The sequence below is a fragment of the Ursus maritimus genome (assembly GCF_017311325.1).
Source record: "Ursus maritimus isolate PB19 chromosome X unlocalized genomic scaffold, ASM1731132v1 scaffold_X1, whole genome shotgun sequence".
NCBI classification, from domain to species: Eukaryota; Metazoa; Chordata; class Mammalia; order Carnivora; family Ursidae; genus Ursus; species Ursus maritimus.
This window is the reverse complement of record NW_024423319.1, coordinates 57,568,697-57,591,166: the sequence shown is the minus strand read 5'-3', so window position 1 is coordinate 57,591,166 and position 22,470 is coordinate 57,568,697. Positions and strand designations below refer to the sequence as shown.

Below are 22,470 nucleotides of genomic sequence, written 5' to 3'. Positions count from 1 at the left end.
CACCCAGGGCTCATTACAGGTGCCCTCCTTAATACCCATCACCCATTTAGCCCATTCCCCCACCTACCTCCCTCCATCAACCCTCAGTTTGTTCTCCATAGTTAAGAGTCTCTTATGGTTTGTCTCCCTATATTTTTTTTCTTCCACTTCTATATTCGCCTGTTTTGTTTCTTAAATTCCACATGAGTGAAACCATATGGTATTTATCTTTCTCTATTTTTGCTTAGCATAATACACTCTACCACCATCCACGTCATTGCAAATGACAAGCTTCATTCATTTTATAGCTGAGTAATCTTCTATTGTATACATATACAACATCTTTTTTATTCATTAATCAGCTGAAGGAAACACAGGCTCTTTTCACAATTTGCCTATTGTTGATAATGCTGCTATAAACATCGGGGTACATGTGCCCCATCAACTCAGCATTCTTCTATCTTTTGCATAAATACCTAATAGTGTGATTGCTGGGTCATAGGGCAGTTATATTTTTTAATTTTTGAGGAACCTCCGTACTCTTTTCCAGAGTGGCTGCACCAGTTTGCATTCCCATCAACAGTGTAAGAGGGATCCACTTTCTCCACATTCTCACCAACATATGTTGTTTCCTGTATTGTTAATTTTAGCCATTCTGACAGGTGTGAGGCAGTATCTCAATGTAGTTTTGATTTGTCTTTCCCTGATGATGAGTGATGTTGAGCAATTTTTCATGGGTCTATTAGACATCTGCATGTCTTCTTAGGAAAAAAGTCTATTCATGTCTTCTGCCCATTTCTTAATTGGAATACTTGCTCTTTGGGTGTTGAGTTTGATAATTTCTTTATAGATTTTAGATATTAACCCTTTATCAGATATGTCGTTTGAAAATATCTTCCCCCATTCTGTAGGCTGCTTTTTAGTTTCCTTCACTGTGCAGAAGTTTTATCTTGATGAAGTCCCAATAGTTCATTTTTACTTTTGTTTCCCTTGCCTCAAGAGAAATGTACAGTACAAAATTGATAAAGCCAATGTCAAAGAGGTTACTGCCTGTGTTCTTCAGGATTTTGATGGTATCCTGTCTCACATTTAGGTCTTTTATCTTTCATAAATTTTGAATTTGTTTTTGTGTATGGTGTAAGAAAGTGGTACAGTTTCATTCTTCTGAATGTGGCTGTCCAGTTTTCCCAACACAATTTGTTGAAAAGACTGTCTTTTTTTCCATTGGATATTCTTTCCTGCTTTGCTGAAGATTAATTGACCATATAGTTGTGGGTCCACTTCTGGGTTTTCTGCTAGGTTCCATTGATCTGTGTGTCTGTTTTTGTCCCAGCACTGTACAGTCTTAATGACTACAGCTTGAAGAAGACTATAGCTTGAAGTCAGGCATTGTGATGCCCCCAGCTTTGGTTTACCTCTTCAACACTCCTCTGGCAATTCCAGGTCTTTTCTGGTTCCATACAAATTTCAGGATTGTTTTTTCGAGCTCTGTGAAAAATGCTGGTGGTATTTTGATAGGGATTGCATTAAATATGTAGGTTGCTTTGGGTAGTATAGACATTTTAACAATGTTTCTTCTTCCAGTGAATGAGTATGAAATGTCTTTCCATTTCTTTGTGTCATCTTCAATGTCTTTCATTAGAGTTTTATGGTTTTCAGAGTACCTTTCTTTTACCTCTTTGGTTAGGTTTATTCTTTGGTATCTTATGGTTTTTGGTGCAATTGTAAATGGGATCAATTCCTTGATTTCTGTTTCTGCTTCTTCATTATTGGTGTATAGAAATGCAAATGTACTTGATTTTGTATCCTGTGACTTTGATGAATTCATGTATCAGTTCTAACATTTTTTGGTGGAGTCTTGCAGGATTTCTACATAGAGTATCACGTCATCTGCAAAGAGTGGAAGTTTGACTTTTCCTCACTGATCTGGATGCCCTTTATTTCTTTTTGTTGTCTGCTGAGGCTAGAACATCCAGTACTATGTTAAATAACAATGGTGAGAGAGGACATCCCAGTGCTGTTCCTAACCATAGTGGAAATACTCTGTTTTTCCCCATTGAGAATGATATTACCTGTGTGTCTTTAATATATGGCCATTAGGACATTGAGGTATATTACCTATTCTCCTACTTTGTTGAAGTTTTTTTATCAACAATGGATGTTGTGTTTTATCAAATGCTTTTTCTGTATCTATTGAGAGGATCATATGGTTCTTGTCCTTTCTATTATTAATGTGGTGTATCATATTGATTGATTTGTGAATACTGAACCACTTTACAGCCGGAAATAGATACAAATGATCACAGCAAATAATTCTTTTAATGTACTGTTGGATTTGATTTGTATCTTGTTCAGAATTTTTGCATCCATGTACATCAGGGATATGGGCCTGTACCTCTTTTTAGTGGGATCTTTGCCTAGTTTTGGTATCAAGGTAATGCTGGCCTAATAGAAAGAGTTAGAAAGTTTCCCTTCCATTTCTATTTTTTGGAATAGTTGGAGAAGAATAGGTATTAATTCTTTAAATGTTTGGTAGAATACCCCTGGGAAGCCATCTGGCCCTGGACCTTTCTTTGTTGTGAGATTTTTGATTACTGATTCAATTTCTTTGTTGGCTATGGGTCTGTTCAAATTTTCTATTTCTTCCTGTTTCAGTGTTTTTCAGTGTTGGTAGTTTATATGTTTCTAGGAATTTATCCATTTGTTCCAGGGGCCAAATTTTTTTGGCATATACGTCTTCATAATATTCTCATAATTGTTTATATTTCAGTGGTGTTGGTTGTGATCTTTCCTCTTTCATTCATGATTTTATTTATTTGGGCATGTTCTCTTTCTTTTTTGGTAAGTTTTTTCTAGGGGTGTATAAATTGTATTAAGTCTTTCAAAGAATCAGCTCCTAGTTAGATTGATTTCTGCAACTGTTTGTTGTTGTTGTTGTTCCTATATCACTTATTTTTGCTCTAATATTTATTATTTCTCTTGTTTTGCTGGATTTAGGCTTTCTTTGCTGTTCCTTTTCTAGCTCCTTTAGGTGTAAGGTTAGGTTGTGTACTTGAGACTTTTCTTGCTTCCTGAGGTACACCTGCATTGCTATATACTACCTTCTTATGACTGCTATTGTTGTATCCCAAAGGTTTTGGATCATCGTCTTTTCATTTTTATTTGCTTCCATGTACTTTACATCTTCTTTAATTTTATGATTAACCCATTCATGCTTTTTAACCCATTCCTTTTTTAGTAGGATGCTCTTTAACCTCCATGTATTTGTGGTCTTTTCAAAAATTTTCCTGTGTTGACTTCCAGTTTCATAGCATTGTGGTCAGAAAATATGCATGGTATGATCTCAATCTTTTTCTACTTGTTCAGGCTTGATTCATGACCCAGTATGTGATCTTTTCTGGAGAATGGTTCCTGTGCACGTGAAAAGAATGTGTATTCTGCTGCTTCAGGATGAAATGTTCTAAATGTATTAGTTATGTCCATGTGGTCCAGTATGTCATTCAAAGCCATTGTTTCCCTGATGATTTTCTGCTTAGATGATCTGTCCATTGATGTAAGTGAGGTGTTGAAGTTCCCTACTATTATTGTGTTATTCTCAATGAGTTTATGTTTGTTATTATTTGATTTATATATGTCAGTGCTCTGAATTTGGGGGTATAAATATTTACAATTGTTAGGTCTTCTTGTTGGATAGGCCCCTTTATTACGATATAGTGCCCTTCTTCATCTCTTGTTGCAGTCTTTGGTTTAAAATCTAGTTTGATATAAGTATGGCTATTTTTGCTTTCTTTTGACATCCATTACCATGATAAATGGCTCTCCATCCCCTCACTTTGAATCTGCAGGTGTCCTTTGGTCTGAAATGAGTCTCTTTTTAGGCAGCTAATAGATGGGTCTTGTTTGGTTTTGTTTTATCCAATCTGATACCCTATAACTTTTGATTAGTTTACTTCATTTTCATTGAGAGTGATTATTAATAGAAATTTAATTCCATTGTATTACCTGTAAAGTCGGTGTTTCTGGAGATGTTCTCTGTTCCTTTCTAGTCTTTGTTGCTTTTGGTCTTACTTTCCCACTCAAAGAGTCCCCTTTAATATTTCTTGGAGGGCTGGTTTAGTGGTCACAAACTCCTTTAGTTTTTATCTGGGAAACTGTTTATATCTCCTATTCTGAATGACAGCCTTGCTGGATAAAGTATTATTGGCTGCATATTTTTTTTCCTGTTCAACATGTTGACTATATCATGCCACTCTCTTCTGGCCTGCCATGTTTCTGTGGGGAGATCTGATGCTAACCTTATTTGTCTTTCCTTGTAAGTTAGGGACTTCTTTTTGTCTTGTTCCTTTCAGGATTTTACCTTTATCACTATATTTTGCAAATTTAAGTATGATCTATCTTGGTGTTAGCTTGCTTTTAATTTTGATGGACGTTCTCTGTGCCTGCTGAATTTGGATGTCTGTTTCCTTCCCAAGATTAGAGAAGTTTTCAGCTATAATTTCCTCAAAAAAACCTTCCGCCCATTTTTCACTCTCTTCTTCTGGGACTCCTATGATATGAATGTTACTATGCTTCATATAGTTGTTGAGTTCCCTAAGTGTACATTAGTGATCCAATATTTTTCTTTCCCTCTTCTTTTCAGCTTTATTATTTTCCACAACTTTACCTTCATTATCATTTTGTTTGTTCTTCTGCTTGCTCCCTGCTTGTGGTCATTACATCCAGTCAGTTTCACATTTTGGCTACAGCATTTTTTATTTGGGCTGGACTAGATTTTAGGTCTTTTAACTCTGTGGTGAGGGACCCCTGGTGTCATGTACATTTTTCTCTACCCAGCTAGTATCCTTATGACTGTTGTTTTAAATTCTGGTTCAGGCATATTATTTTTATCTGTTTTGATGAGATCCCTATCCTTGACTTCTTGTTCTTTCTTTTGGGATGAATTTCTCCATTTTGACATTTTGTGTAGCTCTCTGTCTTCGCTGTGTTAGGAAAGTCTGTAATACTTCCTGCTCCTGAGAGTATTAGCTATATTAAGAAGAGGTCCTAGTGCTTCCAGGAACAGGTACTTCAGAAACTGTTTCTGGTGTAGGCTGTGTGCACTCTGCTGTTGTGTTTTGGCTGCTGTTTCCCTCAGGTCAGTCCCTGCAGATTTTCTCCTTGTCTGCAGTAGGGAGTGCTTGGACCTTGTCCACTGTGTAGCAAGTTTTAATTAGGTGTGTTTTAGTCTCCTTGTTAAAAGAGGCTAGATCCTATCTCCCCTAGAGCTACATCTTTGCAGCCATCTGTGGTCAGTAGACTTGGTGCAATTGGGCAGTTTGTGCTGGTCCTCTGAGTGAGGGGCCTGTTGATTCTCCAAGTCTCAGATACACTTGCCTCAGTGTAACAACTACAGAAAAGCACTTGGAGAACACAGGGGTGTGGGGCTTGGTATAAGTGGTGCAAGTTTCCACCCTGGGCACTGCACTGCTCACTGAAGTCCGTCCTTGCTGATGCGCAGGGGTAAAAATGGCATCACCCGGCTCTCTCATCCCTGAAGAGGGAATTTCATGCCCGCAACTATTCAGGAAGCCCTCTCAGAAGAGCAAACAATCTCACCTAGTTTGTCGCAGGCATCCCTCAGATCCCTATCTTTATACTGTCTGTGTCTGAGCCTTCTGCCCACCAGGTGGCACAACGTTCCTGTGTTTTATCTCAGGCATGCCAGGTGGGATTCAAAACTCCAAATTTCAGGGACCTGGCACTGCATGGACCCATGCTGATGCTCTGAGAGAGGGTCTCACTGAGCTGTGGCTGGTTTGGGTTTTTTCCAAAAGGTCAGTCACAAGAACATGTAGGGCAATAGAGTTTATGGTAAAGCACAGCAAAAAGCCAGCATCAAGGTTAGCTGACCTCAGTAGGTGTCTCTGTTCCTATACTAATGAACAGGCCCGCTCAATGTTGCCCACGGGCTCTTTTGTCTGTGGAGAGGCAGTGCCACCTCTCCCAAATGCACTCAAAGAATGCGAACTGTTTCTCCCAGTGTGACTCAGGGGATCCTCAGACACACTGTCCGCTCCTGAACTTCCCACTTCCTCCTTCTCCACAGGAGCACCTCTATGCCCATCAGGCTCCACACTGCCAATGGCACAGACTTCTAAAACTTCAGATCTTGAGCTCCACTGCTTGTAAAAATTTGCGATAATCAGCCCCTCATTTTCCCCATCAATTTTTTGTGGGGAATGTTTTTTCTGCAATGCCCTGCATCCATATTCTCGCTCTCTCTCTCTCTCTCTCTCTCCCATCACCCTGATCAGGGTTCCTTCCCTCTACAGTACCATGATTCTTTTCTCCCCCAAATCACATCTCCACATTCCATACCCTCCAAAATGTGGCCTCTTTTCTCACTCTGGTTGTGCAGATTATTTTCTCAGTCCTCAGATCATTTTCCTGGATGTTCAGAATGATTTGATATTTATCTAGCTGTGCTCAAGGGATGAGGTAAGCATAGGGTCCCCCTACTACTCTGCTACCTTCACTTCCAAGGGTTCAATTTTTTTTAAATGCTAAATGAATAAAAAGCAGAAGTAAGGACCAAATTTGCAAGGGAATAAAAACATTGAAGCACAGCAAGGATAAATGTCCAGAATGGAAAGAGAAAGGAAGGAAAAATCCACCCTATGAGAAGCAGGCACCCCAAATTAAGGGACTTCCTCCTTATAGCTACACATGAGTTTAAGTAACACACACTTATAAAAGAATATTTCTTTGTGATCACAATTGTAGTACAGCTTGAAATCCGGCATTGTGATGCCCCCAGCTTTGTTTTTCCTTTTCAACACCTCCTTGGCGATTCGGGGCCTTTTCTGGTTCCATACAAATTTAAGGACTAATTATTCCAGTTCTTTGAAAAATGTCATTGGTATCTTGATTGGGATAGCACTGAAAGTGTAGATTGCTCTGGGTAGCATGGACATTTTAACTATGTTAATTCTTCTGATCCATGAGCAGGAATATTTTTCCATCTTTTTGTGTCTTCTTCAATGTCTTTCAAGAGTGATTTGTAGTTTCTAGAATATAGATCCTTTATGTCTCTGCTTAAGTTAATTCCATGGTAACGTATGCTTTTCGGTGCTATTGTAAATGGGATGGATTCCCTAATTTCTCTTTCTTCAGTCTCATTATTCGTGTATAGAAATGCAACTGATTTCTGAGCATTGATTTTGCATCCTGCCACATTACTGAATTGCTCTATAACTTCTAATAGTTTGGGAGTGGATTTTTTTGGGTTTTCCATATAGAGTATCATGTTGTCTGTGAAGAGGAGAGCATAGGCAGCAACTTCTACGACATCAGCCACAGCAACCTTTTTCATGACATATCTCCAAAGGCAAGAGAAACAAAAGATAAAATGAACTTGTGGGACTTCACGAAGATAAAAAGCTTTTGCACAGCCAAGGAAACAGTCAAAAAAACTAAGAGGCAGCCCACAAAATGGGAGAATATATTTGCAAATGATGCTACAGATAAAAGACTGGTATCCAAGATCTACAAAGAACTTCTCAAACTCGAATACACAAGAAACAAATAAACAAATCATAAAATGGGCAGAAGATATCAACAGACACTTTTCCAATGAAGACATACAAATGGCTAACAGACACATGAAAAAATGTTCAAAATTATTAGCCATCAGAGAAATTCAAATCAAAACCACACTAAGAGACCACCTTACACCAGTTAGAATGGCAAAAATTGACAAGGCAAGAAACAACAATTGTTGGAGAGGATGTGGAGAAAGGGGATCCCTCCTACATTGTTGGTGGGAATGCAAGTTGGTACAGCCACTCTGGAAAACAGTGTGGAGGTCCCTTAAAAAGTTAAAAATTGAGCTACCCTATGACCCAGCCATTGCACTACTGGGTATTTACCCCAAGATACAGACGGAGTGAAGAGAAGGGCCATATGCACCCCAATGTTCATAGCAGCTCTGTCCACAATAGCTAAATCGTGGAAGGAGCCGAGATGCCCTTCAACAGATGACTGGATTAAGAAGTTGTGGTCCATATATATAATGGAATATTATTCATCTATCAAAAAGAATGATTTCTCAACATTTGCTGCAACATGGACGGCACTGGAGGAGATAATGCTAAGTGAAATAAGTCAAGCAGAGAAAGACAATTATCATATGGTTTCTCTCATCTATGGAACATAAGAACTAGGAAGATCGGTAGGGGAAGAAAGGGATAAAGAAAGGGGGGGTAATCAGAAGGGGGAATGAAGCATGAGAGACTATGGACTCTGAGAAACAAACCGAGGGCTTCAGAGAGGAGGGTGGGGTGGGGGAATGGGATAGGCTGGTGATGGGTAGTAAGGAGGGCACGTATTGCATGGTGCACTGGGTGTTATACACAACTAATGAATCATCAAACTTTACATCAAAAACCAGGGATGTACTGTATGGTGACTAACATAATATAATAAAAAAATATTTTAAAAAATTAAAAAAATAAAAGAATATTTCTTAAGGGATTCTTAAGACAGACACATATCAAGAATGGTTTCTATAATTAGAAACATAGGGTTTCAAAATATCAGGAAATCATTTTTTATGTACATTTTCAGATAAATGTAACAATTATATTTCTGGGTAATAAAAATATTTATCAATTTAGAGACTAAACACACTGCTGATGGTGTACTAATGTAGTGAACAAAAATCTAATTGTTAAGTACTTCTTCTTTTGAAATTCCTAAAACATTGGTAGCATTAAAAATTTGTATTTTATTTGAGGTAGTAATAACCATTCCATACAAACTTTAAAAGTAAATATGAATGGATCATAAACTACCAAATATAAAACATCTCTACTTATTTTGACAACATAAAATAATTCATGTCTGTAACCTACTAAAGAAGAATCATGACATCTTTTTTTTTTCTAACCTGGACACTGTTGGGAGAAATCGGGGACTAGGTAGTGAAATATGATATCATATATCTTTTATCACTTAATGCTTACAAAATATGAACACTGCTTGAGAAATGGAAAAGTTCATTATTACTAATCTGGACATATTAAAATTATACTAACTATAATTTAGTTTTGTTAATCATATGCTAGATATATACAGATATAGATATCTGGAGTGTGAGAAGCAATTTACTTAATTTTGCCTGTTTTAACTGAAGAAAAGCGATCAGATGACCATGAAACTCCAAAGCTACAATAAGTGAGATGAAGTGGATTAGCTGTCTAAATCAGTCAATAACAAAACAGCATCAGGCAACATAGGCAATTCCTAAGTTCAAATTTAAAGAATACTGCTTAAAGAATCTATGCATCATGGAGCAATCTCTACAACTCTCCACTATTAAAACAAACAAACAAACAAATGAAAAAGAACCGCCAACCACAAAAAAACATACAGCTCCCAGCATCACACTGGAATAGGCAACCACATCCCCAAAAATCCTATATACAAAAACATTAATCAAAGAGATAAATTTATATGGTCAGTGTTTCTTATCACTCATATAATTTAACTGATACCAAATGAGTAAGTAAACCATCACACAGCAAACCATCACAGAGTCAAGTTCAGATAACTCAGGCTATAAACTAAATCAAATCCTGGGGCACCTGGGTGGCTCAGTCAGTTAAGCATCTGCCTTTGGATCAGGTCGTGATCCCAGATCGAGCCCTATGTCAGGGTCCCTGCTCAGCGGGAAGCCTGCTTTTCCCTCTCCCTCTGCCTGCTGTTTCCCCTGCTTGTTTGCGCTTGCTCGCTCTCTCTCTTTTTAAATAAATAAATAAAAGTATTTTTAAAAAACCTAAAATCCTTAGAAGTGATTCTAGGTCCCTGATTCTCCAAAACTTCAGATTTCCCCTTTCTAACCACTGAAGGTGACTAATTAAGATCACATTAGCATTGATCACTATATATTTTTACTGTCTTTCCATTAAAAGTATAGTTCCTGATTCTTTTTTAGAATCAGGGAAGGCTAAACATTTGACAATAACCCTATATATACATCTATGTGTTTATGTTGACTACACATATATGTACACATGAACACACACACATTTTTTTCTGCCTCCTATGGTGTGGGGCATAGTATTTCCCTGTTAATTTATTAATTTTAAAATATACCCTTCCCTACTGCCTTTTCTATTTTCCTATACTTTATCTTTTAGAAACTATTAACATTACTATGCTTCTTAGTACATATGATCTGTAGAGAAAGCCTTGGATGATTTTGATAGAAGCTTATATTTAATTAAACTCAAAATTAACGTGTTATTTATATTAAGTAAATTGCAAAAGAAATAATGACATTTTATCTGTTAATCAGAACTAAGATTATTGTTACATGATCACAACCTGCTGAGATAGTGAATTTTTACATAGACTATTTCAAAGAAGAATCTTGGACAAACCCAATTTAACTCGGCTGGTCCTATCTGAAAAAAATCCTCTTATAAACCAGTTTCAGGGGGAAAAAAGTGCATCAAGGTTGATTTTATGCATAACTAAATAAGAGAAGGATGATGCTTTTCTTATTTTCCACTTCCTTGAGTCTACACAATACCCAGATGACTTAACATGAGGCACACCAGGTCATAAGTCTCGCTTTTGCTACTTGTTAGTTTGACGACCTAGTATAAATCACAACCTCTCAAGGTCTCAAAAACCTTACCTATACAATGGGATTATTACAAAATATTGTCTCTGAGGCTCCTTCCAGCTTAAACAATCCATAATTCCATGAAAAAAATTATTGAAATGATAATCATAAAATAACAAAATAAATGTGGATTTACATCTTTTTCAGACCCTTCTTAAAATCTTAAGAACACCCTTCTGTAAAACTAGATCTTGTAAAATGAGGGACTAGAACATAGACCTGGTATAATGGCCCAATAGCTAAATGGTCTTTAAAACTAGTTAGATGGGCGCCTGGGTGGCTCAGTCAGTTAAGTGTCTGCCCTCAGCACAGGTCATGATCCCAGGGTCCTGGGATCAAGTCCTGCTTCGGGCTCCCTACTCAGTGGAGAGCCTATTTCTCCCTCTCCCTCTGCTGCTCCCTCTGCTTATGCATTCTCTATTTCTCACTCTCTCTCTGTCTAATAAATTAAAAATCTTAAAATAAATTAAACAAAACTAGTTAGAAAATTCTTAAATAATTTAGATGTAATACTTTTTCAAAGCCAGGAAATGGATTTTAAATGACATCAGGTTAAATATTTCTACACTACATCTATTTTCTACCCTAAAGTTGAAGGTAATCTTATTTAGTTTAATTCAGAAGATTCTGTATTTAAGTAACCCAGTTACTCATATACTAGCAAGTAAAAATTTCATTCATTATTACACTTAAGATAGCTGAATTCCATGGCATATAAACTATACCTCGATAAAGTCTTTTAAAAATTTTCCATATAAAAATTTCTGACAAAAAAGTCCTATATTTTAAACTGCTATTATTTTATTAATAATTGAATTTGCTTATTATTAACTTACCTAAATAAATTTCTTTAATTGACAGGTGATTTTCTCCTTTCCCTTTATTCTCTTTCCTTATATTTTAAAAATGTAGCACAGTGGGTTAATGAAAGTACTTACTTGGCAAGAATCTGCTTCTCCTTCTTCCATTGGCTCATCAACCATTTGAAGACCATTCACCTGAAAAATATTGTTCAAAAACTGAAGTTCAGGATTACTAGAACAAGAGTAAGAACTAAGAATAATAAAACCTCAGGCATTTCCCATCATGCTCTAACAAGATCCACACTGACTGAAACACAAAATGTCAAAGGACACATAGAAGGTACTTAGAATAGGAACATTCACCTGAAAAATATTGTTCAAAAACTGAAGTTCAGGATTACTAGAACAAGAGTAAGAACTAAGAATAATATAACCCCAGGCATTTCCCATCATGCTCTAACAAGATCCACATTGACTGAAACACAAAATGTCAAAGGACACATAGAAGGTACTTAGAATAGGAACATTACTAATATGATTTCCAGATTGTTCTTGAGAATCCTTAACTTTCAGAACTGTATGTTTCATCTCATACTATTTAGAGCTTTGTTATGATTTATTAACATATACTAAACATATGACTTTTGTGCTTTCAGTAATACTGTTCCCAGCCAAACACCAAAAAAAAAAAAAAAACAAACCAAAAAACAAACAAACAAACAAAAAACCAAAACCAATTCAATTAAAAATGGGCATGACTATCTGCAGACTCTAAAGATTAAAGAACAGCAAGCAGATTAGGGAGGGAGAACAAAATTCAAAGAATAACCAGCACTATGGTGAGTTTTGTAGGTTTATTTAAAAACTTTATCTCTTGACTTTGACCCAAGAAAAGACTGACAGAGTCATGGAACTCCACAGTGGGAATGAACAATATTTCCAAGAAAAACCTCACTTTCTGGAAAAAGGCACAGGAAAAGACACACTTTTGGGCTATTGAACATAAGAATTACACGTTTTCTTTTTTCCCAGTCCTACTCCAAGGCAAGCCCCAATCAAGAGAAAACCTATCTGATCAAAGAGACCAGGAAAAGAGGCTCGTATGATTAAATGGAAAAAAAGTGTGTGTGAGAGGAGGTATTTCCTATTATTTCCTGTGATTTTTTCACACTCTCCTTCACTTCATCCCAAGGGCAGCACTAACAGTACAAACCTGTGTGACATCATGAAAGACTAAAACTCTGAGAGAAAATCAGTTCTGCTGACAGGAATCAGGAAGGGCCCATGGGAATTGGAGAATCCATAGAAGATATCATGAAAAAGATAGAAAGGGAAAAGGAGATCCCCTAATTCTGTGTACGAACAGACACAATTACTGGTCTCACAACAAATTGCATGTGTGTAGAATAGAATCAAAGAAGTCTAACAAAGGGCTTAAAAACTGAACTGCAACATAAACCACTGATCAGGTCAAAAACTAACTACTGAGTTAGTGCATGCAGAGTTCTGACCCAAAAAATCTGAAAACATACTTAATGTTGGAAGCGTCAGACAGAGAGAGTGAGACATAACTTGAACCTAATTAGGCAGACTTAAAATCAACAGGTATCAATTCCAGGATAACTCTGAGGTTGAAATATCTGACAAGGATTAGGCAGCTATTATAACTATGCTTCTTAGTTAAAAATATACACACTTGAAAAGAAATAAACGCACGCGAATGGAATGATAAAAAGTTATAAGCACATGGAACTTTCCCCGGAATAGACCATATACTGGGTCACAAAACAGGACTCAACCAAAACCAAAAGACTGAGATTATTCCCTGCACATTATCAGACCACAATGTTTAGAAACTGGAACTCAATCACACAGAAAAATTTAGAAGAAACGCGAACACTTGGAAACTAAGAACCATCCTACTTAAGAATGATTGAGTAAACCAGGAAATCAAAGAAGAACTTAAGCAATTTACGAACACCAATGAGAATGAAAACACATCGGTCCAATACCTATAGGACACTGTAAAGGCAGACCTAAGGGGAAAATACATAGCCATCCAAGCCTCACTCAAAAAAATAGAAAAATCTAAAAAGCACTCCTTATATTCACACTTTAAGAAGATGGAGTTGGAACAGAAGAACAGGCCGAACCCACGCAAGAGAAGGCAATTGATAAATATTAGAGCAGAGATCAATGAATTAGAAACCAGGAGCACAGTAGAGCAGATCAACAAAACCAGAAGCTGGTTCTTTGAAAGAATAAATAAGATTGATAAGCCACTGGCCAGACTTATTCAAAAGAATAGAAAAAGGACCCAAATTAACAAAATTATAAATGAAAGGGGAGAGATCACGACCGACACCAAAGAAATAGGAAGAATCCTTAGAAACTACTATCAACAACTATATGCCAATAAATTAAACAACCTGGAAGAAATGGATGCCTTCCTGTAAACCTATAAACTACCGAGTCTGAAACAGGAAGAAACTGATTATTTAAACAGACCGACTAATTATGAAGAGATTGAAGCAGTGAGCAAAAACCTCCCCAAAAACGAGAGTCCAGGGCCTGACGGATTTCCCAGGGAATTCTATCAAACATTCAAAGAAGAAATAATACCTATTCTCCTGAAGCTGTTTCAAAAAAGTAAAAACAGAAGGAAAACTACCAAACTCATTTGATGAGGCCAGTATTACCTTGATTACCAAACCAGGCAAGGACCCCATCAAAAAGGAGAATTATACACCGATATCCCTGATAAATATGGATGCCAAAATTCTCCACAAGATCCTAGCTAATAGGATCCAACAGTACATTAAAAGGATTACCCATCATGACCAAGTGGGATTCATCCCTGGGATGCAAAGGTGATTCAACATTCACAAATCGATCAGTGTGATGGATCATATCAAGAAGAAAACAGTCAAGAACCATATGAACCTCTCAATTGATGCAGGAAAAGCATTTGACAAAATACAGCATCCTTTCCTGATTAAAACCCTTCAGAGTGTAGGAATAGAAGGTACATTCCTCAATTTCATAAAAACCATCTATGAAAAGCCTACAGCAAATATCATTCTCAATGGGGAAAAGCTGGAAGCCTTTCCCTTAAGATCAGGAACACGACAAGGATGCCCACTCTTGCCATTATTGTTCAGCATAGTACTAGAAGTCCTTGCAACCGCAATCAGACAACAAAAAGGAATAAAAGCTATTCAAATCGGCAAAGAAGAAGTCAAACTCTCTCTCTTCGCAGATGATATGATACTCTATATGAAAAAACCAAAAGACTCCACCCCAAATTACTAGAACTCATACAACAATTCAGTAATGTGGCAGGATACAAAATCAATGCTCAGAAATCAGTTGCATTTCTATAAAGGAACAATGAGTCTGAAGAAAGAGGAATTAGGTAATCGATTTCATTTACAATAGCACCAAAAATCATACGATATCTTGGATTTAACTTAACCAGAGAGGTAAAGCATCTATACTCAAGAAACTACAGAACACTGATGAAAGTCATTGAAGAAGACATAAAAACATGGAAAAATATTCCATGCTCATGAATAGGAAAAATAAAGAGTTAAAATGTCTATGCTACCCAGAGCAATCTACACATTCAATGCCATCCCGAAAAAATACCAGTGACATTTTTCAAAGTGCTGAAACAAAGAATCCTAAAATTTGTGAGGAACCAGAAAAGACCCCGAATCACCAAGGAAATGTTGAAAAAACAATGTTGGGGGCATCACGTTGCCGGATTTCAAGCTATACTACAAAGCTGTAATCACAAAGACAGCATGGTACTGTCACAAAAACAGACACATAGACCAATGGAACAGAATAGAGACTCCAAAAATGGACCCTCGGCTCTATGGTCAACTAATCGTTGACAAAACAGGAAAAAAACATCCAGTGGAAAAAAGACAGTCTCTTGAATAAATGGTGCTGGGAAAATTGGACAGCTATATACAAAAGAATGAAACATGACCACACTCTCACACCATACACAAAGATAAACTATAAATGGTTGAAAGTCCTCGATGTGAGACAGGAATCCATCAAAATCATAGAGGAGAACAGAGGCTGTAACCTCTTCGACATCAGCCACAGCAACTTCTTTCTTGACAAGTCTCCAAAGGCAAGGGAAACAAAAGAAAAAATGAACTTTTGGGACTTCATCAAGATAAAAAGTTTCTGCACAGCAAAGGAAACAGTCATCAAAACAAAGAGGCAACCCACAGAATGGGAGAAGATATTGGCAAATGAAACCACAGGTAAAAGGCTGGTATCCAAGATCTACAAAGAACTTCTCAAACTCAATACACAGGAAACAAATAATGAAATAAAAAAATGGGCAGAAGATATGAACAGATGCTTTTCCAATGAAGATATACAAATGGCCAACAGACACATGAAAAAATGTTCAAAATCATTAGCCATCAGGGAAATTCAAATCAAAACCACATTGAGATACCACCTTACACCAGTTAGAATGGCAAAAATGGACAAGGCAAGAAACATCAAATGTTGGAGAGGATGGAAGAAACGGGAACCCTCTTACACTGTGGGTGGGAATGCAAGTTGGTACAGCCACTTTGGAAAACAGTGTGGAGGTTCCTCAAAAAGTTAAAAATAGAGCTACCCTATGACCCAGCAATTGCACTACTGGGTTTTTACCCCAAAGATACAGATGTAGTGAAGAGAAGGGCTATATATACCCCAATGTTCATAGCAGCATTGTCCACAATAGCTAATTGTGGAAGGAGCCGAGATGCCCTTCAACAGACGAATGGATAAAGAAGATGTGGTCCATATATACAATGGAATATTACTCTGCCTTCAGAAAGAACGATTTCACAACATTTGCAGCAACATGGACAGGACTGGAGGAGATTATGGTAAGTGAAATAAGTCAAGCAGAGAAAGACAATTATCATATGGTTTCACTCATTTGTGGAACATAAGGAATAGCAGGGAGATCGGTAGGAGAGGAAAGGGAAGAAGACAGGGTGGGGGGTAACCAGAAGGGGGAATGAACCATGCGAGACTATGGACTCCAGGGAAACAAACTGAGGGCTTCAGAGGGGAGGGAGTAGGGGAATGGGATAGGCCGGTGATGGGTATCAAGGAGGGCACGTATTGCATGGTGCACTGGGTGTTATACGCAAGCAATGAATCATGGAACTTTACATCAAAAACTAGGGATGTACTGTATGTTGACTAACATAATAAAAATTATTATAAAAAAGTGTAAACTATAAAAAGTGTAAATAATTTTAGACAAAAATAATAATAAATGATTTTAAAAAGTACTGGGTTGGCTCAATAAAAAAAATGGAGATGACAGAGGAAATAAATTTGAAGATATAGCAATAGAAATTAACCAATATGAAGAAGAAAATGAAAAATGATTAAAAGCAAATGAACAAGAGCCTCAGAGACATGTAAAATGTGAGAAGATCTAAAATCCATATCATCAACATCCCAGAAGTGATACAGAATTATTTAAATAATGGCAAATACATTCATATAAATTTTGAAAAGAGAAAAATCTATTGAGACAGAAAGTAATCTAGTTGTCTTAGGGGTATGGGATTAGGAAATGGGGGTAACAGATAAAGGGTAAAATGTTTCTTTATGATGTGATAAAAAGTTCTAAAACTGTGGCGATAGCTTTGCCTATCTGTAAATATACTAATATTCTGCTGTGTAGAAGCTTTTTGGTTTTTTATGATATAACTGACATACAATATTGTATTATCTTCAGGTGTACAACATAGTGAGTTCACATGTGCATATATTGCAAGATGGCCACAAAAATAAGTCCAGTTACCATCTACCACCTTACAAATTCAATACATTACTGACTATAAATCCTAAGCTATACATCATATACACATGACTTATTTGTTTTATAAGTGGAAGTTGGTACTTCTAAATTTCCTCCAACAATTATGCTTCCCCAATAACCTATCCTTGTGGCAACCACCAATCTGTACTCTGTATCATGAATCTGGGTTTTGTTTGTTTTATTTTTATTCCACATGTACATAAGATCATGCAATATTTGTCTATGTCTGACTTATTTCATTAGCATAATGCCCTGAAGGCCAATTCATGCTGTTGAAAATGACAGGATTTCATTATTTTTTATGGATGAGTAATATTCTATTGTGTGTGTGTGGGTGTGTGTATACATACATGAGTTCTTATTTATCCATTCATCATCAATGCACACTTAGGTATCCCATATCTTGGCTATTTAAATAATGATGTATAAACACAGAAGTGGAAATATCGTTTTGAATTAGTGTTTTCATTTTCTTTGCAATGTTACCCAGTACTGCAATTGCTGCATCCTACCTACTTTGAGAAACCTCAATACTATTTTCCATAGATGCTGCACCTATATATATTCCCACCAAAAAGCATATGAGGTTTCTGTTTTTTCCACATTCTTCCAAACACTGGGTATCTTTTTGATAACAGCCATTCCCAAAGGTGTTAGATAATATCTCTTTGGAATTGATTTGCATTTTCCTGTTAAATTAGTGACATTGAGAATATTTTGATATACCTCTTGGGCATCAGTATGCCTTCTTTGTTAAAGTGTCTATTGAGATCCTCTGCCTATTTTTAAAATTTTTTTAAAATTTTATTTTTTTTAAAGATTTTATTTATTTGACAGAGAGAGACAGGCAGCGAGAGAGGGAACACAAGCAGGGGGAGTGGGGGAGGAAGAAGCAGGCTCCCAGCAGAGGAGTCTGATGCGGGGCTCGATCCCAGAACGCTGGGATCACGCCCTGAGCTGAAGGCAGACACTTAACGACTGAGCCACCCAGGCACCCCTAAAATTTTATTTTTTAAGTAATCTCTACAACCAACATGGGGCTTGAATTTACAACCCCAAATTAGAAGTTGCATGTTCTATTGACCAAGCCAGCCAGGCGCCCCCCTCTGCCAATTTTTTAAAACTGTTTTATTTTGGTTTGGTTTTGTAATTGAATTGTATGAGTTCTTTCTATATTTTGGATATTAACCCCTTACCAGTTATATGATTTGCAAATATGTTCTTTCAGTAGGTTGCTTTTCTTCATTTTTTTGTCAGTTTTCCTTTGCTGTGCAGAAGTTTTTTTAGTTTGAAGTAGTCCCACCTGTTTATTTTTGCTTTTGCTTCCCTTGCCTTTGGAGTCACATCTTAAAAAACATATTGCTAAAAAACTGACTGATCAAAGAAATTACCATCTAAGTTTTCTTCTAGGATTTTTATCGTGTCTGGTCTTACAGCAAAGTTTCTATTCCATTTTGAGTTAATTTTGTATATAGTATAAGAGAGTGTTCCACTTTAATTCTTTGGATGTAGCTGTCAAGTTTTCCCAACATCATTTATTAAAGAGACTGCATTTTCCCCATTGTGTATTCTTGCCACTTTTGTAAATAAATAAATTGACTATATATTGGTGCTTTTACTTCTGGACTATTCTATTCCATTGATCAATGTGTTTGTTTTTATGCCAATACCATACTGTTTTGATTACTATAGTTTTGCAATACATTTTAAAATCAGGGTGCATGGGGGCACTTGGGTGGTTCAGTGGGTTAAGTGTCCGCCTTCGGCTCAGGTCATGATCTCCAGGTCCTGGGATCAAGCCCTGCGTTGGGCTTCCTGCTCAGCAGGGAGTCTGCTTCTTTTTCTCTCTCCCTCTGCCCCTCCCCACCACTCGTTCTCTCCCTTTCTCCCTCTCTTTCTCTCAAATAGGTGGATAAAATCTTTAAAATAAAATTAAAATAAAATAAAATAAATAAAATCAGGGTGCATGATACCTCCAGCTTTGTTCTTTCTCAATACTGTTTTGGCTATTCAGGGTTTTGTGGTTCTATACAAATCTTAGAATTATTTGTCCTATTTCTGTAAAAAATTTCAGTGTAATTTTAATAGGGACTACATTGAATCTGTAGTATATCTGGGGTACCTTGGACAATAATATTAATTCTTGCAATCCATGAGCACAGAATATCTTTCCATTTATTTGTTTCTTCTTCAGTTTCATTCATCAATACTTGCTATTTTTCAATGTACAGGTCTTCACCTCCTTGGTTAAATTTATCCCTGTTTTATTCATTTTGATGCAACTGAAAATGGAGTTGTTTCCTTGATTTCTTTCTTATTAGCTCTGATAATTTTGTGGTGGAGTCTTTAGGGTTTTCTATATATAGCATCATGTCATCTGCAAATAGTGACAGTTTCACTTCTTTCTTACAAATATGAATGCTTTTATTTCTTTTACTTGCCTACATGCTGTGGTTAGAATTTCCAATACCATGTTGGGGGCTCCTGGGTGGCTCAGTCATTAAGCGTCTGCCTTCGGCTCAGGGCGTGATCCCGGGGTTCTGGGATCAAGCCCCACATCGGGCTCCTCCACTGGGAGCCTGCTTCTTCCTCTCCCACTCCCCCTGCTTGTGTTCCCTCTCTCGCTGGCTGTCTTTCTCTCTGTCAAATAAATAAATAAATAAAATCTTTTTTTTTTTTTAAAGAATTTCCAATACCATGTTGAATAAAGGTAAGAATAGGCATCTTTGGGGCGCCTGGGTGGCACAGCGGTTAAGCGTCTGCCTTCGGCTCAGGGCGTGATCCCGGCGTTATGGGATCGAGCCCCGCATCAGGCTCCTCCGCTGGGAGCCTGCTTCTTCCTCTCCCACTCCCCCTGCTGTGTTCCCTCTCTCGCTGGCTGTCTCTGTCGAATAAATAAATAAAATCTTTAAAAAAAAAAAAAAAAAAAAAAAGAATAGGCATCTTTGTCTTATTCCTGATCTTAAGGGACAAGCTTTCAACTATTCACTGTCGAGTATTAGCTGTCAGTTGGCCATATATGGCCTTTATTATATTGAGGTACATTCCCTCTATGCTCACATTGTTGAGAGTTATCACAAATAAATGTTGGAATTTTGTCAAATGCTTTTTCTGCATCTACTGAGAGGATCATATGATTTTTATCTTTCATTATTGAATGCAGCTTATCATGTTATTTTTAGATGTTGAATCATCCACACATCCTTGGAATCAATTCCATGTGGTCATGATGTATAATCCTTTTTTTAAAAGATTTTATTTGAGAAAGAAAGAGAAAGCACAAGCAAGTGGAGGAGCACAGGGACCAGAAACTCCCCAAGTGGGGAGTCCAACATGGGGCTTGATCCCAGGACCCTGAGATCACGACCTGAGCGGAAACCAGGAATCAGACACTCAATCGACTGTGCCACCCAGGCACCCCATATGATCCTTTTAATGTATTGTTGAATTCATTTTCTAACATATGGCTGTTTTTGGCATCTCGTTTCATTAGGGATATTGGCCTATATATTTTTTAAGTCTATGTGTCTGGTGTTGGTATCAGATTAAAGCTTGTCTCATTATAATTCTTCATAATAATCTCTTATGACCCTTTGTATTTTTATGTTATCACTTGTAGCCTTTTTTTCATTTCTGATTTTACTTATTGGAGCCCTCTTTTTTTGTTGGTAAGTCTAAAGTTTTTATTTTATCTTTTTAAAGAATCAGCTATTAATTAAATTGAAATTTACTATTGTCTTTTTAGTCTCTATTTCATTTATTTCCTTTATTATTTCCTTCCTTCTGCTAACTTTGGGATTTTTTTCTAGTTTATTTAGGTATAAAGTTAAATTATTTACTCGAGATTTCTTTTGTTTCTTGAGGTAGGCCTTTATTGCTATGACTCTCCGAGTTCTTTGCTGCATCTGATAGGTTTTGGTATGTAGTATTTCTGTTTTCATTTATCTCTAAATATATTTTTTAAATTTCTCCTTTGATTTTTTCTATGACCCCGTAGTTGTCCAGTAACATGTTTAATTTCCATGTATTTGTAGTTTTTCCAGTTTTCTTCTCGCAATTAATTTTTAGATTCATACCACTGTCGTCAGATAAGATGCTTCATATTTTTCCATTATTCTTGAATTTATTGAGACTTGTTTTGTAGCCTAATATGTAATCTATCTGGGAGAATATTCCATGTGCACTTCAGAAGTAGTCTGCTGGTTTTGGATGGAATGTTCTGTATGTATCTATTAAGTCCATCTAGTCTAATGATAATTGAAGACCAATGTTTTCTTACTGAAACAAGGTTTCATATATGTCTGAATATAATCTACCCATTGATATAACTGGCATGTTAAAATCCCTACTATTATCGTATTGCTGTCAATTTCTTCATTTAATAATTTCTCCCTGTTAACATTTGCTTTTACATATTTTGGTGCTCCTACCTTGGGTGCATATATATTTATAAGTATTAGATCTTCTTGACCCCTTTATCATTATGTACAGTCTCTCTTTGTTGCTCACTATAGCCTTTGTTTCAAAGTCTCTTTTGTCTGATATCAGTGTAGCTATACCACCTTGCTTTTCATTTCCATTTCCATGAAAAATATTTTCCCATCCTTTCACTTTTAGTCTGTGTGTATCCCTACTTCTGAAGTAAATCTCTCATGGGAAGTATACAGATATGTCTTTTTGATTTGTTTTGTTTTTGTTTTTTTAACACATTCAGCCACTCTCTTTTGATTGAAGTACATTTACATTTAAACTAATTATTGATAGGTATGTACTTACTGTCATTTTGTTCCAAGGTTTCTGGTTGTTTTTATAGTTCCCTTGTGTTCCTTTCTTCTCTTTCTCTTTCTTTCCTTGTGGTTTCATGACTTCCTTTAGTGTAATATGTAGACTCCTTTTCCACTTTCTTTAGTGTATTTACTTTAAAATTTTGCATTGTGGTTATCAGGAGGTTCACTCCTGATATGATTCTATGTAAATAAGTCTATTTTAAGTTGATAGCAACTTATATTTGAACACATTCCATAACTCTACAGTTTTACTCCCTACACTACATTTTTTGTGTTTTTTTTTGACACAAAATGAACAACCCTTTAAGAATTTCTAAAAAGAAAGAGAAAGAAAGAAAGAAAGAAAGAAAGAAAGAAAGAAAGAAAGAAAGA

General features: G+C 36.6%; 1 protein-coding gene across 1 annotated transcript in view; it reads right to left on the bottom strand.

Moving 5' to 3' along the window:
* RPS6KA6 (ribosomal protein S6 kinase A6) overlaps positions 1-22,470 on the bottom strand; it is a 210,545-nt gene that overhangs the window by 127,454 nt on the left and 60,621 nt on the right. Inside the window, exon 2 of the mRNA XM_040630311.1 lies at positions 11,587-11,646. Within this exon, the coding sequence (XP_040486245.1) occupies positions 11,587-11,646 (60 nt within the window). The remainder of the gene's footprint in view (positions 1-11,586; positions 11,647-22,470) is intronic.